Source organism: Dermacentor albipictus, chromosome 2, assembly GCF_038994185.2.
Source record: "Dermacentor albipictus isolate Rhodes 1998 colony chromosome 2, USDA_Dalb.pri_finalv2, whole genome shotgun sequence".
Lineage (NCBI taxonomy): Eukaryota > Metazoa > Arthropoda > Arachnida > Ixodida > Ixodidae > Dermacentor > Dermacentor albipictus.
This window is the reverse complement of record NC_091822.1, coordinates 150,748,495-150,768,440: the sequence shown is the minus strand read 5'-3', so window position 1 is coordinate 150,768,440 and position 19,946 is coordinate 150,748,495. Positions and strand designations below refer to the sequence as shown.

The 19,946-nt window shown below is 49.0% G+C and overlaps 1 protein-coding gene across 1 annotated transcript in view; it reads right to left on the bottom strand.

Moving 5' to 3' along the window:
- The window catches only part of LOC135899838 (uncharacterized), a 103,846-nt gene that overhangs the window by 21,799 nt on the left and 62,101 nt on the right, over nucleotides 1-19,946 (bottom strand). The window contains exon 2 of the mRNA XM_065429216.1: nucleotides 428-629. Within this exon, the coding sequence (XP_065285288.1) occupies nucleotides 428-629 (202 nt within the window). The remainder of the gene's footprint in view (nucleotides 1-427; nucleotides 630-19,946) is intronic.

The following is a 19,946-nucleotide window of genomic DNA, read 5'->3' as shown; positions in this document are numbered from 1 at the left end:
CAACCCGGTATTCCGAACATGATAATGCCCTTATAGTATACGGACTGCCTAACTGTCTGTACTGACTGCGCATGCGCATACAGCGCTCTTAGCCTGTCCTCGTCGCGCCTTCCGGTCTCCCTCCCAACTGCACTGTGCTGCCGGCCGCTCTCGCGCGTCACACGCGGAAACCGTATACACATACACCCCGTCCAACTTTGTCTGTACATCCAGGTCGTCGACCTTAATAAACTGAGCATGTGTTGGTGGGCTAGTTGGTTAAGCATGATTACAAAGACGGCGCCGAATAAAACAACACACGAAGAAGGGGACACACGCCTACGTGCTGTCTCGTGCTCCCCTTCTTCGTGTGTTGTTTTATTCGGCGCCGTCTTTGTAATCGACCCTAATAAAGTTGGCCTAGGAGAGCGAAACAACGCGTGCGCACCTGGTGGAGGCGCCAGCTTGGGCAGGCAGGTGAACACGCATCCGTTGAAGCAGCACCGGTGGCTGTTCCACCGGCAGTCGTCGTCGCTCGAACAGGGATGGGCCCGGCACCGGGCTCGGGGCACCGGCACGCGCGGGGCCGGACAGTCCGCCGTGTCGGGGTTCAGGGCCAGCAGGTCGGCCAGCAGCTTGGACAGCTCCGACTGCGGCGAATCAGCATCGACACGGTCATGATCGTCACGTCATAAACAACAAACAAACAGGAGCTTTTTCTCCGCGGAAGAAGGAAAGACCTAAGATTAAGCATACTGCCCACCAGGACTGAAGCCGAACGAGTCGGCCCAACCCGCGATCGTGACGTCAGAGCGCGCGGTAGGTTTTTAGTGGTCCCGCTCCGCAGGTATATAGAGCTGCGGCAGGGCAACCGAACGAGTGCGCATCGATAAAAAAATAATAAAAAATACCAGATGCCAAACATCCTCGGCCAATAGGCCGAGTTTCAGACGTCACGTGTTGGGCCAATACTGCGAGGGTAATGATTCTATCACTGCTTTTGTTGCTCTAGTGTACACTGTGGATTGCGCAGTTTTTTTTTTATGGTTTGTAATGTTTTCTTTTACATTGCATTTCTGTTTGCTGGCATAATGTCTAAGCCAACTTGTCATTTTCTTTTGCTTACGTATTGTTTTTGTCGGTCCTGAACCTGTACCTTTGCCTTCTGCTGCTGCCCTCAGACAGGCTATAAGGCCCGTCAAGTTGCTGCGAGCAACTTTTTCCTTAAATCCCCCATAAATTGTATGTTTATGGAAATAAAGGCATATATTGTATATTGTATCAAAAAAGGCGAAGGTGATGGCTTCGCGGAAAGTTGGCTTGCCGAGGCTTAGCTGCGTGACGTGATGCCCACTCCTGTAGTTTACTTCCTTCCTCCGCGCTTTTCTCCTTTGCGCGATGGAACTAAGCCCACCTAACTCCGTGCATTGCGGCCAATCGGTAACCAGTTGTGTCAGCCAATTAGTGACGAGAGCCGGCTGCGTGTTGCAAAGAAATGACGAGGGTTTACCCACTGTGTCCTGTTAGCCCTTCCGTGACGCTTCCATTCAGAAGCAGCGTGCTGGAGGACCGAGTCGGGCGCGGTGCTTTTCAACTTTCCGGTCCGCCTTTAGACCTCTGTTTCGTTGCACAGTCAACTCCCGTTAATTCGACCCTTGCGGGACCGCAAGTGTCGGTCGAGTTATCCGAAAGGTCGAGTTAACCTAGCTCGAATTAACGGGAGTTGACTGTGTCGTGAGTTCCATTAAATCGGCGTCGCGTAGAAGGTGATCAGAGACGGACAAGTGACTTCCGGTTCCCTCCACCCTTTTTTTTCTTTTGTTGGTCGACGCGACCAGTAGCTTCCCCTGCACTGCGTCGAATCAATCAGGTGCAGTATGTGCACACGCCAGTCGCCTTCAGCTCCATGGAAGCTGCAAGCAACCTCACCTGTACCTCATCCAATGAGAACAAATTTTAAGAGGAAGCTTTAGCTCGGGTGCTCCTATCTAAATACATGTAAAATGAGAATTCGTTTTTCTCAGCAACCACTGCATCAAATTTCACGAGGTTTGTCGCATTTAAAACAATAACTTAAAATCTAGTGGCTGTTGGTTTCGAGTTTTCGATTTAGGTTGTCAATTCTTTTATTAAATATTGGCAAAAATCGAAAATTTTCAGAAAACGAAACTATCAAGTTTATAACTCTAACTCAGGAACGAAAAATGATGTCACATTTGTGTGAATTGCACCTAATAGTACATCTAAAGCGGACAAAACTGATATATCACACATCAATCTAAAGAAAATTTAGTAATATAGAAATACGGCTTTTGCAGAACCCTTGTGTCCAACGCAACGAATTCACTTAAGATATAAACTTACATGTCGAATTTGTCCGCTTTGAATAATCTGATGGATGGTGTTTACAGAACCGCGATATCTGTTATTGACGCTGAGCTAATAATTTGTAAACTTCGTGCTTTTATATTTTTCAAACTTCCGAATTTTTGAAAACCTGTTTTCAAAAATTCGGGGCCTAAATCGAAATTCCGCTTCCAACAGTCACTAGAATTTACCTTACTCTCTCAAATGCAACAAACCCGCCGTGGTTGCTCAGTGGCTATGGTGTTGGGCTGCTGAGCACGAGGTCGCGGGATCGAATCCCGGCCATGGCGGCCGCATTTCGATGGAGGCGAAATGCGAAAATACCCGTGTATTTAGATTTACGTGCACGTTAAAGATCCCCAGGTGGTCGAAATTTCCGGAGTCCTCCACTACGGCGTGCCTCATAATCAGAAAGTGGTTTTGGCACGTGAAACCCCATAATTTAATTTTTTAAATGCAACAAATTTCCTTAAAATAGGTCCAGGGGCTATATCAGAAAAACGTTTTTACGTTTTACATGTATTTGAATATGCCGCGTCGGAGTTGGGCCCGATCTAAAGCTTCCTCTTAAGTTAAAAAAACAAAAACGCAAAATGTGGCGCATTAATGTGCGCGCTGTATAATCCACTTGTCGTCAAGCGCACAGTTTTCTGTCGCATCGACGAGAAACAATAAGCAGCCCACTAGTTGTTACTGGTGCTACGCTGTTACAAGCGATACGGCTGTTATAGTTAACGAGAAACAAGTGCCACTCCGCGTCAAGATTATAAGCGCGTATAGGATAGTTATCGCGCGCGCTCCCGTCGCGTTCCCGTAGTGGTGCGTCCCGTCGAGGCACGTTTAAATTCCACTTAAAAAAAAAGGAAGAAAGGAACGGATACATTTTATGGATACATTTTATCGCTCATTGTGTTCTAAGTGAAAGAAAGGGAACATCGAAAGTTTGTCGCACCATTCATTTGTAGTAAATAGATTGCAGAGCCTCCTATAGTCCATTCGCAGCAAACCTGAAAACGCTAAAATATTAAGGTTCAGGATAAAGCCTTGGAAGTGAAATAGGAGGAGGAGGAGGAGGAGGAGGAGGAGGAGGCAATAAAGAGAGAAGGCAGGGATGTTAACTAGTAATGCGCCTGGTTGGCTACCCTGCTCTGGGGAAAGGGAAGCGATATAGCCTTTCAAAACGTACTATATAGACAGAAATGAAACTCGAAGGTGTGCATATCGCTTATCGCGTGCCGGTTCCATATACCGGAAACTGCTGCGGGAACTTAGTCGTTCAGGCCAAATCGATGCGCATACACAGGGAGGGTGCACTCGGCAATTCAGCGCCTTTTCTTTTTCTTTTTTTAGCTTTTCTTATAACACCGAAAAATACGCGCAACTATCTTAGTCAAAACAAATCTGTACCGTGGACGAAAGGAACCGACAGTATTGTCTCGGTAACTGTCAAGTATACCGACGGTATTCGCCATATAGTAAGATGCAGCGTTGAAACAGGTCGTGAAAGCTCTTCGCAGAAGGTTATAAATAACGAGAACAGGATCTTGATAACGTGCAAAAAAAAATACCATATACATATATACATATACGTATGCATATAGGAGTGACCAAGACAGGTTTTTTCACGTGCTAGTTATAGGGTTAGCGAAAGGATCAGGCCCGAGGCAAAGTTAAACGGCGAAGGCGACGAACAAACAAAATTATAGTGCTTATATGGACTCCGGCCTAAACGCGAACATAAATAACCGACACAGAAATAATATACCGTAGAAATGAAACCGAGGGATTAAGTTCGACAAAGCGGCAAAAGATATAAACGTGACGCGCGCGCGTGTGTATGCATATATATGGCTTTCTATAAAACTGATGGTAGCGCTAAAAAGGAACGGACACATAAAGAAAAGACTACACGACGACGAAGAATGCATCACCAACTAGCCCAGCACCAAGTTTTATTGAAATATATATGGCTGTCTTGAGAGGAGTGTTTGCGTGTCGGCTGTCTGGAGTTATGTAAATGTTTTCGGGTTCGCGAAGCTGTTATCGGCCTTGGTGTAAACTCTTGAACAGAGCTCTTGACATACCTTCCCCCCCCCCCCCCACACACACACACGTAACCAACGCATCCCTTTCGACGCCGTGTCCACTTTAGAGGTCTCCTACCTATAATTCTTCTTTTCGTCTTTTCGTACACAGTTCGTGAAAAAGTTGCTATCTGTTAGCGCTCGAAGAGAATCGATTGACATCGCGCGCTACAAAAAAAAAAAAAAACGAACATCTATGTATATGCGCGACCGCTAAAGAGAAGGACGACTTCGAGCACCATATCGGCGATTGAAACAGGCCGAACCGGACCGCCATCCACCCTTCCCCGTAAATTGGTGCAGCGTTATTTATGGACGCTGCTCAGCTGGGCGTCGCCTTTATAGGAGCCAACTAGAGTGATTCTTTTTTTCATCGTGTGAGAACTATTCTTAGCGCCACAGTGCAACTATAGCAAAAAAGGATTAGTCCAAAATTTTGTGTGCGAAGTGCGAACGTGTGCGTCGGAAACAGCTTGCGAGACGGTTATGTATTCCGTGCCGAATCTATAGAAGAAAAAAATTTGGTGGGCGCTTAAGCTTCGCCTTTGAGAGCGGAACGCCGATAGCATTCAAAGATCCCCGACTGCTTCTCACGCCTCCCGGCAACTGGAGCGTATGTAACCGTTACGTTTACCAGGAAACGCTGGCCGCGAACTCTATAGCACGAAGGCGGGCTTTGTCGTTGAAACGCGGCCTCTTGCGTGGGCCTCGATGCGGCAGAGGCGAGCGCCATCTGAAGCTGCTGCCAGGAACCGGGCGCGCCGCTCCGTGGACTCCGAGACGCCTACGCGCCGGCGTGCGAAAATGGCAGACGACGCGGCCGGTCTGTGTGCGCGTGTGAAGCGCTGGAAAAGGGGTTTCTTTGAGTTTTGGCGTGACAGAATTATGTTTTCTCGCACAGTCAAATTACAATCCAAGAGCTATCATGCCTGTAGGTTGTGTGTTTCTATACTTTCAAACACGCGAATTTCTGAAAATTATTTTTTAGAAAATTCAGGTCCTAAATCAAGATTGCGCCCCAAACCGTCGCTAGAATTTAACGTTTTCTCTTAATTGCAACACATTTAATTAAAATCGGCCCAGTGGTTAATCTGAGAAGTTTTTATGCGTTCTACGTGGATGTGAGTAGATATAGGCGGCATGGGAGTTGCGGACCCCAGCTAAAGCTTCCTCTTAAATAAGCGCCAGCATCGCAGCTCGCCGGAAGTGACGCATAACCCAGACTCGGCCTGACCTGAACTGACGTAGTCTGCCTTTCGATTTCCATGCATAGTGCATGCGGCAGCGTTTCCAACACGTTTCCCGTGTCTTCAACGCGCGCGTCGCGCAGTCCTGGGATTGACGTCACATCGTGTGTAGCTGCACCATGCACAAGCCGCCATAGGTGCGTGTCACGTGCTAGGAGGTTGTCTGCGCGCTGTTAAAGGTCTGCGTGGTTAATCACTAGCCTTACGGCTTCATTCTTATTAATTAAAGCACCTATCCGTTCTGATTAAAGTACCTTCAAGGGAGTGGTATTTAACACGTCTGCTCACAGGAATGGTTCACGTCGTCTTCCTGCACTTCGGCTGTGACATTATTTGCGGGTGGTCGGAAAATCTCATCCTAACATCCACTCAGGAAAAAAAAAAAACGCGGAAGGTGCGTTGGGAGTGGAGCGTGTGTCATTTCTGTGGTTGTGGCGTGCACAGGCAAGAGTGGCGGAAGATTGTCGCGCTTATCTGTTAAGTCCGCGGAAGGCGTCGAGATGGAATAAGTCGCGTTTCTTTCGCAACATGAATCGTAGCACTTGACAGCGTATAGCTGAGCGACATTCGACAAGGAGGTGTCCCCGCAGTTTCCCGGATGCGTTTCCAAGATGAGAGGGGGGTGAGAGGGGAAGAGGGCAAGGCCGCCGGGCCCATTTCAACAGACAACACTGAAACGCGCATACCTTGATAGCAAAAGCCAGTCTTCGCGAACCGCCGCGGCCTATCGACACTCGAAATGACGATGGAATTCAGGAGAGCACGTTGTTGGGCGAGTCGGTCGTACATACTTAAAGAAGGGAATTGCGCTAAAAAAGACACGGACGAGTAAGGTGGTCCATGTCCTTACTCGTCCGTGTCTTTTTTAGCGCAATTCCCTTCTTTAAGAACGATGGAATCACGTCGGCACTCTTGCGTCGCAGCGCAATCCTTTCACCCGCCTACTCCTCCCCCCCTTCTACCCCAGTCAACCCTTCCTGTATGTCGCGACGATCGTCGACTCGTCGTATCCTATTCGTTCACGGTACTATCAACTCAAGTATTGTTGTCGTTTTATACCGCGCTTGCGTACAGAGGCCGTGCGAACTTGCGAATCCATCTGGCTAACACGAGGCGCTCCCAAAGCATGCCACATGTAATGCAAGCTGCTCGTTGATCGATTGGTCGATCGACTGGCCGGGTTGATTGACAGCCTTTTCGTCTGCGTTCTCGAATGCGACGGCTTGCTCGGCGCCCCGCGGGAGGCGACGGTGCTAACGAATAAGCGAGCGATAAAGTGGCTGCGCCGATCCTCGAGAACTCGCTCAGCCCTAGGAGTTCTCACGGCGAACTTTTTTCCCAGCGTGTGTGTCTTATTCCGCAGATCTCTTCCGAGAAAAGGGGAGAACGTTGTACGCGCAGAAAGGCGAGGGGGCTTCGGTGTATAGACGAGCGCACGCCAAGTTTCGCCCTAAGGCTTTATTTCGCCCGAGACGCCAGCGCTCGTTTCTCCCCTGGCGGCACGGTTTCCAATCCCCCGGGGGTTTGCTTCCGCCGGTTCCCTTCGCTCGCGCTGAGCCAGAGGAGGCCAGGCTGAGCGCGCGCTGCACGCGAGAAGGTGTAGGTTTCCGTCGCCGCTTCCCTTCGCGGTCGCGCCCGCGTTCAGTTCGCGCTGCGCGCGAAACGTCTCTTGTTTGCGACGGCGCCTCTTCGGATGACCGGAAATTATTATTGTGTTGTTAACTGTCACGACAGCAATGTAAACATGAAAAGGTTGATGCCACCAGTGAAATTATACCGATTCACAAGAAAATGGTACGAAAGAAGCAGACGACAGACATGGATTACTGCGGTGCGCCGAGCGAAGTAAACATCTGGCAAACGAAGCGAGATCGTTTATTGATCACTCCTGAGTGTATGACGGTTTCTATATCTAACCCACGTGAAATTAATAATTACTCGGTACATAATCCTTTTATTCATACAAAAACTTGAAGTTCAACGAGTGCTTGTCCTGTCTTCTTTCTCGTGTTTCGTTTGTGTGTGCGCTGTCTAAGAATGGAAACCACGTCTGTTGTATGCGCTAGCAGTGGCCGAAGTTCACGCGTGCCGAGAAATTGAATATGTGCATGATGCATTGAACATGACCGGAGTTCATTCCCGCTTCACCATCGCACCGATCGATCGGGTTACTGGACGATACACACCCGCGTCTTGGTCGCGCCGGCATTGCTGAAGCAGGAATGATTAATAATACTTTCAACTTCCGTCTCTTGAGTACTGTTAAAAAATGACCAAGCTGTCTACATTGCTGCCTCTATTCCATATTGTAGGGGACGTGCTAGTTAAAGTTGTGTGCGCATGTCGTACTTGTGCTATGCAGCGATATATCTTGTTTATTTCCGCACAGTGTCGATAGAAGTCCGTTGTCGCCATCAGAGACAACACGGATTTGTAGCAAACATAATGTGAGAAACTGCAAAAATGACTTTAGCTCGTAGGTGCCGTATGTATGTGCCGCATCATATGTGCTGACGATTTTTCCGGCGGCACATACGATGTCGTTTCCAATTACCTGCTCAGCGTCCCTTACATGGTTAAGCAGACGCTGCCCTTTCGCCGCATTGCAGCCATGAAAATAATCGTCAAGCGTACCGATCTTCTTAAAGGCAAATATAGCGTGTGCAGTTTGTTTCACACTAAGGGGAAAACTCGGAACGTATTGCATCGCGATGCGGCAAGCAATGGAGTCGTGCGGCGGCATCAGCTCGAGCAGGCGCACACGCTTGAGGGGCGGTGTCGTGATCTGCGTCGTCTGCTACGGCGGCGCGCGCTGGCCGCATTTTCGGGAAGCGTGGTACTGTCAGGGGCAGTGCACCGATTTCATCGGTACTGCGGGAACTGAGCTGATATTCTTTACTAAACGTTGTGCGTCGCCACACTCTGATCCTTCATTGGCGCTAATGGAGTTCCACAAACTTCTTTTGACAACATAGTTCATTTGTTCTTTCGAAGGGCCGGAGTACTGAGCGTGTGCACGTATATTTCTTCACTGTGTGTGCTACCGTAATGAGCAGCGACAAAACGCACCAAGATGTGCGCGCAACGTGCTCAGTCTTTGTTTGACTGGAAAGGAAAACAAAGCACTCAACAATGGGAGTCGAACACGGTGAAACAAACGGACACGATTAAATGAACGTTTTAGGTTCAGACAATGAGCTGGAAGTGATTTCTCTCGATAATCATTAGCTACACCAGACAGACCCTGCCCGCCGGTGGGGAATTGGACACGTCACGCTCGGAACTTCAGTTAGTATCTCGTCATGTCCCCAGCGGCAGCGATGACAGCGCTCATCCTGGAAGGCAGTGAAGTGTAGAATGACTTGATCAGGGATGTGTTCATTCGCTGCACGTCTCAGTCACTGACGATGGTGGATCGAAGCCTATCCTCGGGCGACTGATAGAGGGGATGTTGCGCCAGCGATACTTTCAACGAGCCCCAGACATTTTAAATGATGTTGGCGCCCGGGGATTGAGGCGGCCGCTCCAAGAGAGTGACTGCGCGCTCTTCTAGCAGTTCTTGCACAGCACGAGCAGTGTGGATCGGCGTCCTATCGCGTTAGAATATATAGTCGCCTTCCAGAAACGGGCCGTCAAGAATGTATGGAATCAGTACGTCGTCTATGACTGCCATGCAGCGATGAACTTGCATTCGAGGCGTATCAGTGGGCGTCGCGCAACGCTTAGCAAAGAATACCGGCTCCTTTCACGCAGTAACGATGTGATCAGCGCCCTGCACCTGACAGTAGAACGTTTCTCGACAATGCGGCCAGCGTGCGCCGCCGTAGCAGACGACGCCGTTGAAGATCCCGCCCCTCGAGCATCTGCGCGAGCTGCTGCGCTTCGAGTTTTCCCCTAAATGTGAGAGAGACTGTACACCGCCCTTCGAAGGAAATGTCCACGCGCACACACCGCGCGCGGCGCGAAACGTGCCCAAACACGCGCAGTGCAGGAGGCAATCAAGGCGGCGCGAACGAGAGATGAGAGAGGGGTACCACCGCTAATAGAATTTTGCTCCGCATGCGGCGCTCTCAACGCCGGCGCAGCAGCGCCGCTCTCGGTGCCGTTCTTGTCTATACGCGCGACGCGGAGCAGCGTTGCGGAAACGCGTGTGCCCGTGTGGGAGAGGAGGCTCGAGGTCGGAAACCTAGACGGGTGGAGGAGGGAAACAGCGAGGAGAGTTCAGAGGGCGTACATGGTGTAGAGTTTTTTGTAGAAAAATCACTAGAGGAAACTCTGCTGGCGCTGCGATCGCTCGCTTAACAGCGTCGGTAGAGCGTGTACAGGCGCCAACTGGTGTGCGCGAGCGGGCACTTTTCCGGGCGTCAGCGCCGTATGACGGGGCGAGGCTGGAAACAGCCTAGCAGACGATTGGCCCAGCTGAGCGGGCTTTGTCCGCATGCGCTTAGCTTCAGACTGTTTCCAGCCTCGCCCCGTCACACGGCGCTGACACACCGAAAAGTCGCCGCTCGCGCACGCCAGTTAAAGATTTGGGCGCCTGTACCTATTCTAGGCCGGCTCTGTCGTTGGAATGATGGCTAGCACAGGTTATTTTGTCCGATACCCGTTCTTGTGACGCCAGTTACGACACTTTTGTCTTCCTGAATTTCCGAGCAGTCAGTTTATTGCGATAGCAGTTACGTGAACACTGTAGGCGCATTTCTGCCGTCGCCGTCGCCGTGAGGTTCTGTGTAAAGTCCAAGGGCGATAATGTCGTCGCCGCGCGCCGTGTGCTGCACGTGCGAGTGAAACCGTCCGAGGGTGAGCCGACGATCGCGGCTCAACCTCGCGCACCGCAACAGAGGAAAGAGAGAGAGAAGGAGATTCTTGATGATGGGAAGGAAAGGTTGGGGTAAAGTACAGCGCAGTAACTGTCTCTCAGCAGAGGACACCTCAACCGCGCTGCACAGGGGGTAGGGAATGAAAGTAGAGGGAGAGAAAGAGCACCAGAAACAGCAGCACGCCGCGGAAATGTGATGGAGCCGGGAAGGAAGCGCAAGGATTCGGGGGGTGGGGGGGTAGGGAGGAGGGAGCACTCTACTCCGGGCGGCCGGGCGCGCCCTGCCGTACCGCTGTATCTTGAAAGCCATATGCGACGGGTGTTGAGCCCGCGCTGCGCTTTGTTTTCACGACTTTTCTCGCGTTGATGCGAACGACAGCATGAATTTCAATTCGCTCGCTGCCGCTGCCGCGTTTCCTCACTGCAGCCTTGTGAAGCGAGTTTCCGCGGTCATCGAGCGAGATGTGTTCATGTTTGCTTGTGCGCGTGTTACACCAATGACCATGCTTGTTAATTTAGTTAGTATGCCTATGTTTAGAAATTTATGCGGCCGATAAAACTACTATCCTTACTTCGTATAGCTAGCTGTCCGCTAATTTGCTATCGCAAGCTATGCTTCGCCTTTCGGGCAAAGCGGCGACCTTTATTTGTTCTGAATGCATGAAGGCATTAAGTTTTGTGCACGTGCATGGTCATTGGAAAGCGTGGTACCCGCCGTGGTTGCTCAGTGGCTATGGTGTTGGGCTGCTGATCACGAGGTCGCGGGATCGAATCCCGGCCACGGCGGCCGCATTTCGATGGGGGCGAAATGCGAAAACACCCGTGTACTTAGATTTAGGTGCACGTTAAAGAACCCCAGGTGGTCAAAAATTTTCGGAGTCCTCCACTACGGCGTGCCTCATAATCAGAAAGTGGTTTTGGCACGTAAAACCCCAAATATTATTATTATTATTATTGGAAAGCGTGGTATTTGCAACGTAGTATATCTTGCTTAAGACGACCAATTTGCGATTTCACAAAGCCATTTGAAGCCGCAGAAGGAGGGTAGTTTAGCAAAATTCCATACCCTTCTCCGTCATTATCGTGCTCGTGATAACCGGTGATATGGCACGCTTGCACCTCCTGTGGACCAAATGGTTACCTCTAGTATTGCAGGCGTGTAAGTAACCCCAAGAGACAAGGACGGAAGAAAGGGCAATACAGACATCTTGTCCTTTCAGAAACGCGGACAAAACGCACTTTCGTCGTTGTCTCTTAAGCGCATTCACACGCCTGTAATGCCGAACCAACTCGCCCAACTATATGGCTGTGTGTCTACATCCAGTAATTTTCCTATAGGAAACTATATATACAGGGTGTATTAGGTATTTATGCACCAAGATTTTAAAAATATGCAAAAGCCACGTAGCTGGACTGAACCAAGGCGATGGCGTGCGCACAATGCGTGGTCTTCCCATTTTCCCCATTTTTTTTGTTGGAGTTGCAACTGTTGCAGTGGCTTGCCTCTGCAATGCAAAAGAAAACCACATGACTGCGCTCGTGCGCGCTATCGTGAATGCAGCGCCCTCAAGCGTGCGTCGAGCGTGTACCGCTTATATCAAAGACGACGATGACGCTTCCTCTCCGTGCGCCACCGCCAAAGATGCTGACGCACCGTAGAGCCGATGCATGTATACAGTGTCCGCTCACTTCGCCACTGTCCGCGCGCACGGAGTTCTTTCGCACGAAGCGCGGTTGAGAGCGTTGCAATATACGATAGCGCACGAGTGCAGTCACGTGGTTTTCTTTCATATTTCGCGGGCTTTCTTTAAACGCCGGAAAAAAGAAAATCACCGCGCAGCACGTAAGTTGCCACAATAAATTGGATTGGTCGTTTCTGAATCCCCTCTACAACGAAACGAAACGCACTTGGCCCTATAAAGTGAATATTTAGGAAATAGTGTAACTGATCTTAATTATAACTAATGAAGCGGACTATAAAAAAATACTCTAAGGAGCGTTATACATGACGGCAGACCATATGCCGCTGGTTTCATTCAGTATGCGGCTAATCACTCTTCTTTTTTTAAATCCTCGCGCAGCCTGAATACGAAGGAGCTTGGGTATACGTCGCCATTTTGCTGTCTTATCGGTGCTTCAGTCTTCCATTTAGGGTATGTTTTCCTTCCTCGCGCTTCCCAACTCTAGTTGCGTCCGGCACGTGACTGTTTGCTATGCATCGTCGGCGAACGCAAACGCACTGGCGCGTTCACGCTCGCCGCGCTAAGCTGTGTGAAATGGACCGTGAGTGAAGATTGGGCTAGATTGTAAGACATTGAGAACGACGAAGCATTGCAACGATGAAAACAATTGCAACGAACAGAGAACGACAACTTGCCGACACAAGCGCGATCGGCGAAGAAGCTCAGGAAAGAAGCAGCTCAAGAAGGGACACCGATGTCATTTTTTTGTTTGTGCATAATTTTAGAGCGCAGCTCTTAGGCGGCCGCTGCTGCTTTGACCGTCCGCGTCGGCGCAACCGAACGAACGAGCACAGCGAAGGGTGAAAGAGCGAATGCGGAGCATGAAATGGCTGTGGCTTAGCTAAGGTTAAGCCCAGGATGCGAAGCATACTAGCCTTTATTTTAGTTGTTGAACCACTGTTTAGCCTGGTGAACTGCTGTCGCTTGGCTATATTTGGTTCGGCTCGACGAAGAAACAACTCATGCAGGCGAGCGCACGAGCTGAGACCCGGCTATGTAACTACGCGGCCGCAAGCGAGCGCACGAGTTGAGCCTCCGCTTTTGCAGCTGTTATGACGTCATATGGTAGCTACGCGGCCGCGCGCGGCGCAGCAAGGAAGAGCGAGGTTGTGCGGCTAGTATGCTTCACATAAAAAACGGCGAGGAGAGCGCGAGGAGGAAAACGGAGGAGGAAGGTAGGGTGAAAGCGTGAAAAGAAAAGCGTAGTGTCGCGCAAGACGGGCTCGGCGGCGACGACCGCTGCGAGATGGCGCCGCAGTAGTGCACCGTCGTCTGCTCACCGATGGAATGCAGAGAGCGCGTCGACCGATACCATATTTGGAAACAAAGCGCTGCATGAGCGGAGGTCTGTCTGCGGCGGCGGCTGTGAATCGCGCCCGCGCGTCACCCGCGCGCTGCCTCTCGCTATCCCTCGATCAGCGGGACAGTCGCACCACACTTCGCTCCGTTTGCAGTGGACCGCACGAGACAGATTGTCCACGCTGGTCAATATATCGCGAAATGAAAACGCGTACAGATTTCGCATTAGGGAGTATCGTAATCCTCGGCGAATATTTTACCCCAGAAAGAAAGCGCACAACTTGGGCCGAAGCCGAAGGCGGTGCGATGTCTCGCAGCATATTTGCAGCGTTCAGCTATACGGGGAAAGAACTCCGGAATGAGAGCCAACACCAAAGGGCGGGCGTGCATGCAATTGGACTCATTGTCCCAAAGCGTTAACTACCACGAAGTGAGAATGAGACAAACTGACACGCTGCCCATCCTGACGCAAGGAAGAAGGTCATTAATTTTAGCAGCATAATGGAAGCTATAGAGCGCACACAAGTGTTATAACTCGTGCTGTGTGGGACGCGACATATACGTGCCATGGTCGTGTCAAAGAAGTGTAATGCAGTCGAACTCGTTTTTAAACGAAACGCTTGGGGCGTCCGAAATCCTTCATCATACGGGTCACTTCTTTGTAAACGTCCCGCAGCGTACATTTCACACAAGAACAGGGACAAAGTTAATTCGTTGGCTACACAGGCACATTCCGTTCCTCAAAAAGGATATCAGCCGCAGCTGGCATGAGAGTAACACAAGTACGGTTTGCCGGGTGTGATGCGTCGGGGAAACAGAAGGCTGCAATTGACGTACACTGCCATAGGAGTCGAACATTATAAGCGCAAGCCCAAGTGTTATCGTTTATAACCACTGCAGTCACTCTGGTAATGTTTGTAGTCTTCCGACAAATACTTCGTCTTTGCAGTATGAACGAGAAAATCAGAAAAGTCGTGTTGCATCGCTTCGATAACAGCGAAAGACTTTTAGTTTAAAATCTTCCCTGCAAAGCCCTTAAAGGGCATAAACGTGATATTGAAGGTCATATTTGGCTAGAACGCACCTTTTGAGAGTCGTGGGGGAAGAAAAGTCGCCGCCCTCATTTGAAAGAAACGTAATACGTGAACGGGCCACCGCGTAGGTGTGGTGACGTGATACTTGCAGTGACCCAAAGTTAACATCAAAAAAGGTTCATTGATGAGGGCAGATTCCAGCTTGCTCCTGGGGCGTACAGGGTGTTTCAGCGAACACTTTTAAAAAGTTGCCTGCGGCAGATATCACAATGCTATTTCATGAGCTGGTCTACTCGAAGCGGCGGACAATACTTGCACAAAAAATTGATATCCAAAATCGACTAATTACCAAAAGTCCACTAATTAAATGTTAACTGATTACATTATGGCCCATATCGCAATTTACAAATTGTAGCCGTGGAGTTCGCAAGGCGGATCCACGAATTTTTCAAGATTACACCAGTTCGAAGGTATAAATTCCCGAACTTTGCGGAGAAATGCATTGGCGTTTCTGTACATGGGCAGGACGTGTAATGTGGAGGGAAGATAACCGATGGTCATTAAGGGTTACGGACTGAATTCCAAGGGAAGGGAAGCGTAGCAGGGGGCGGCAGAAAGTTAGGTGGGCGGATGAGATTAAGAAGTTTGCAGGGACAACATGCCACAATTAGTACATGACCGAGGTAGTTGGAGAAGTATGGGAGAGGCCTTTGCCCTGCAGTGGGCGTAACCTGGCTGATTATGATGATGACGATGATGATGATGATGATGATGATGCATTGGCGTTCCAGTTAATTTGTTAACGAAACGTCGTTTCATGCACTGAATCACACAAGTAACTGGAACGCCAATGCATTTGCCTGCAAAGTTCGGGAATTTATATCTCGAAACTGGTGCCGTCCCGAGAACTCGTTCCAAGTGGATCCGCCTTGCGTAGTCCACTGCTAGAATTTGTAAATTGCAACATGGGTCATAAGATAATTAGCTAAAAAGGTAATTAGTGAACTCTTGTTAATTCGTCGATTTTGCATTTCAAATTTTTGTGCAAGTAGTGTCCGCCGCTTCGAGTAGACGGCCCATGAACTAGAATTGAGCTACCTGCCATCGGGAACCTTTAAAAAATTTTGAAGGTGTTCGCTGAGACACCCTGTATATACGCAGTGGCACACATCCATGCGGCGCTGTGATACATCCCCAATAGTATGCCGTTTATACATTTTTGATACATCGTCGGTCGTCGCAAATCGTTGTGCTCTTACCCTATTTACTTGATTAAGTACGCGACGATGTTACCGCACACAGCAAAATAACATCTGGAATATAAATGCTGGAGCTCCAGGTCTTAGGTTACCGCGGCGAGCTCTGTTGGCGGGGAGCATTTGCATCGCCGATTCGCGGTATAAAGATAGATAGATAGATAGATAGATAGATAGATAGATAGATAGATAGATAGATAGATAGATAGATAGATAGATAGATAGATAGATAGATAGATAGATAGATAGATAGATAGATAGATAGATAGATAGATAGATAGATAGATAGATAGATAGATAGATAGATAGATAGATAGATAGATAGATAGATAGATAGGCAGGGAGGTCAACCAAAACAGCATCCGGATTGCTACCCTACACTGGGGGTGGAGGAAATCGCTTTTCGAGCCAGTGACGGGTGTGACCACGGTCCGAGTATCTTTGACTATAGTTTTCTACTTTATATAGCACCTGGTGCCATGGATGTGGCCTGCCTCGGACAAGTGGCGGCGTTTCTCAAAAGCAGACGCACGAAAATTCGATTTCCGGTGCGTACGTCTGGCCCTAAAACCTGCATGCAGTGCGAAAATCCCATGGAAGCACCGTGACGAGCGCCTACGCCCCGTCGTCTGCTTCACATGCTGCAGTCCTGTGACTTCTGCCGTTGCGCGGCGCTATTTGTCAGCACATCGCTGACGCTGCGAAAGGTGCGCTCATCAATGGTATGTAGTTGAACCGTAAAACGAGCTTCGAGGAGTTGACTGGAAGAAAGAAAGAAAGTAGAAGTAGAATAAAAAAACGCGAGGAAAAACACGCATGCGCAAGATGTCCTCCGTCTACGCGGCGGCCTTTTCAGAAGCCCGAAGAAGAAGCCGTCTGCTCCTTCGAGCAGCAACACCGTTGCGTCTGCTTCAAGCCGCGCGGGGGAGGTGCGGAGGACACGGCGACGAGAGAAGTGTCACGTGCGCGCGACTTCCACTTTTTGCGCCTCCTGATAAAACTGTCGCGTCACTCGCGCGGACGCTTGAGATATAGATGTATCTGCAGTTTGACAGAAAGGAAGGAAGGACGAAACAGAGAGAAAAAAAGAAGGACGCAAGGACGTAAGACTGGCGGCAAGGAAGGAGGCTAGCTAAGAGTGTATACTTGCCTGCTGTAGGATTGGAACGGGAGCAAGGAAGGGGAGGGGGCTGGTGGGTGGGCGCAGGCAGCGTGTTGCTGTGGCTTCGTTCCGCGTGTTTGTTTGTTCTGTTCTCTCGGGATAGGAGGGACGCAGTGGCCGCGTTTTACTTCGCGGGGCTTCTTCCGACCGGTGTCGTCAATCAGCGCGGCACACTTTTAGTTGCGGCCAACGTAGCCGAGTCCTGGACCGTGTCCATACATGTACGAATCCATGCCTGCACAACTGTGTCATATGCGTATATCTTTGTGTTTGTATCTTTGTCTACTTAGCTGGTGTTGTCCTAGTCTTATGTCTGTATGTCCTTTTCATTACTCATTACTTTTCGAAGCGAGATCGGGTTGCCTTAGAACACGCACCCATAAAGCGAGATATAAGAAGGAAGAAGAAGCATGTGCTTGCTGCGGTAAATATAGGGAAACGATGGAGCATGTTTTATTAGAATGTGAAGACGTCTGCCCAGCGGTCGAATTAGGCACCGCTGGCTTCCTTGAAGCCCTTGAGTTCAGCGAGAGCAGGGGAAAAGTAAACATGCCCGCAATAGGGATTAGTAAGAGGCGAATGGAAGATTGGTGGAAGAAAAGCAGGGAAACGACAAAAAACGGATACGTACAAGAGCACAGTTCGCAATAGGGGGTCAGAAAATTTGGTTGTGGGAGTTGATAGTGTTTTTTTTTTCTTCTTTAACCTAAGTAGGACATTAGGCAGTATAATAGCTAGACCTTGGTGGCGCAACCCACCGCCCCCTTCCAAAGGGGACGCTCATAACATCCATCCATACCGAGAGCGACCTGACTGAGCTGCTCACCGTCACCCACCGCTGAGGGTTCCATTACGTCGGCGACTCGATTTAGCTGCATAGCACATAAACTATTGACTTTATCTCCTTCACTTAACCTTTTCCTCCCCTTGCCCAAGTTCAGGGTAGCCAGCACGGCTCAATGCTGGTTGACCTCCCTGCCTTTTGTTTATCATTTCACACACACACACACACACACACACACACACACACACACACACACACACACACACACACACACACACACACACACACACACACACACACACACACACACACACACACACACACACACACACACACACACACACACACACACACACACACACACACACACACACACACACACACACACACACACACACACACACGCACGCACGCACACGCACACACGCACACACACGCGCACACACACACGCACACACGCACACACACAGTAGTCACGCCCCCTGTCCTCAGCGCATATGCCCACATATTCACCTGCCTATCAGCCCCCCCCCCTCCCCTGTTTCATCCAGCGGGCGGGGAACAGCACTTCAAGCATATGGCACTAGCTTTATCAGGATAGCGTGCTTCATCAGTCGTGCCAAACGGCATTATTTTTTTCTGTTTTCAGCGAATAGACTGAGCGAAAAATCTCGAAGAGAGCTCCAAGGTGACGGCTAACGCTCAGTGTAAAGTTCATTTCCCTTCGGAATGTGATGGGTGGGAGAGATTATCGTGGGAACGACGGCGGTAATTGTCGGCACGTGCGTGAGGAGCGCGTATCTTAAATTACCCACATAATAAACAAAATACTGCGTAACTAAATTTGCATTCAAGGCTGTAGAGATCTAAAGGCCCGGGAAATAAACGGAAAGATTGGGAGAAACCCTGTTTTTGTTTCGTTTTATCTTTTGGCTGCTGCAGATACCTTCGCCACGTGCCGCTTGTGAACGAAACTGGTTTTTGTTTTAAAAACTGTTTCATAACAAGATTCGCAACAGGCTCACAAGTAGATGTGATCTAAAACTCGTCTATGTACAATCAAACTTGAGTGTGGAAGGAGCCGTGATCGATTCTAATGCGAGTGTGTCCAGCGAGGGTGACTCGGACACTGAGGGACGTTTTTGTCGGTTAACAGATCAGCCATCTGATAGACGAGAAAAAGGTGTTCGTTCCATTGTCCTCGCGTTATCTGCGTAAGTATAGCGTATTTTTAAGGACAATTAGTTTTTATGGCTGGGTAATAAATACAAGCTATTTTCACGATTTTAAATTTTTATCGAAATTTATAAAATTTCGAATAAAAAGGAGAAAAACGATTTTTTCTTCCATTCAAAATTTCCGGAAATTTCGCATCCCTATTCAAGGCATGTACTACGGTTTCTCATGCATACCTATAGATACCAGGTGTCTCTACGAAAACCTCCAGCAATTAACAAAAAAACAATCACCTGTGGTAGACGGCACAATTCTGATCCTCGAGTTGGATTGCGCAAACAGGCTGATATTATTTGCACGAGATAGCGAAACGCATAATCCACTAATCATAATCATAATCATAATCAAAAGCATAATCCACTAACAAAGAGGTTACGAATTATGTTTTTTTAACTGATTACATCACGGCACATATATTCCAATTTAGCAATTGTGGTCGGTGAGGCTGTGAGGCACATATTCACTTGAAGAAGAGAATTCTGTGGGTGACACCGTGTTGATATGTAAGTTAGCGAACTTTGCGAAGAAATACATTGGCGGTGCAGTTACTTTCGTGCTTTAATGCATAGAACGGCTTTTCCTTTATAAGAAGAGGGAAAGACAAAAAAAAAGTGTAACAACAGTGCATTTTTTACCCCACGTTTGATGGACCATACCTCGAAAACTGTGTCATCCGTAAAACTCTTTTCAAGTGGATATTCCTTGCAGTCTCACCCGCTGCGTACGATTTGTAAATTGCAACGTATACCGCAAGGCAATTGGTTAAAAAAAAAACTTAATTAGCGAATGTTTGCGTAACATCCCATTATGCATTTCGATTTCCCGTGCAAGTAATGTCCGCGCCACCCCGAGCAGACCATGCCCAGGCGCTATATAGATAATAATATTTGGGGTTTTACGTGCCAAAACCACTTTCTGATTATGAGGCACGCCGTAG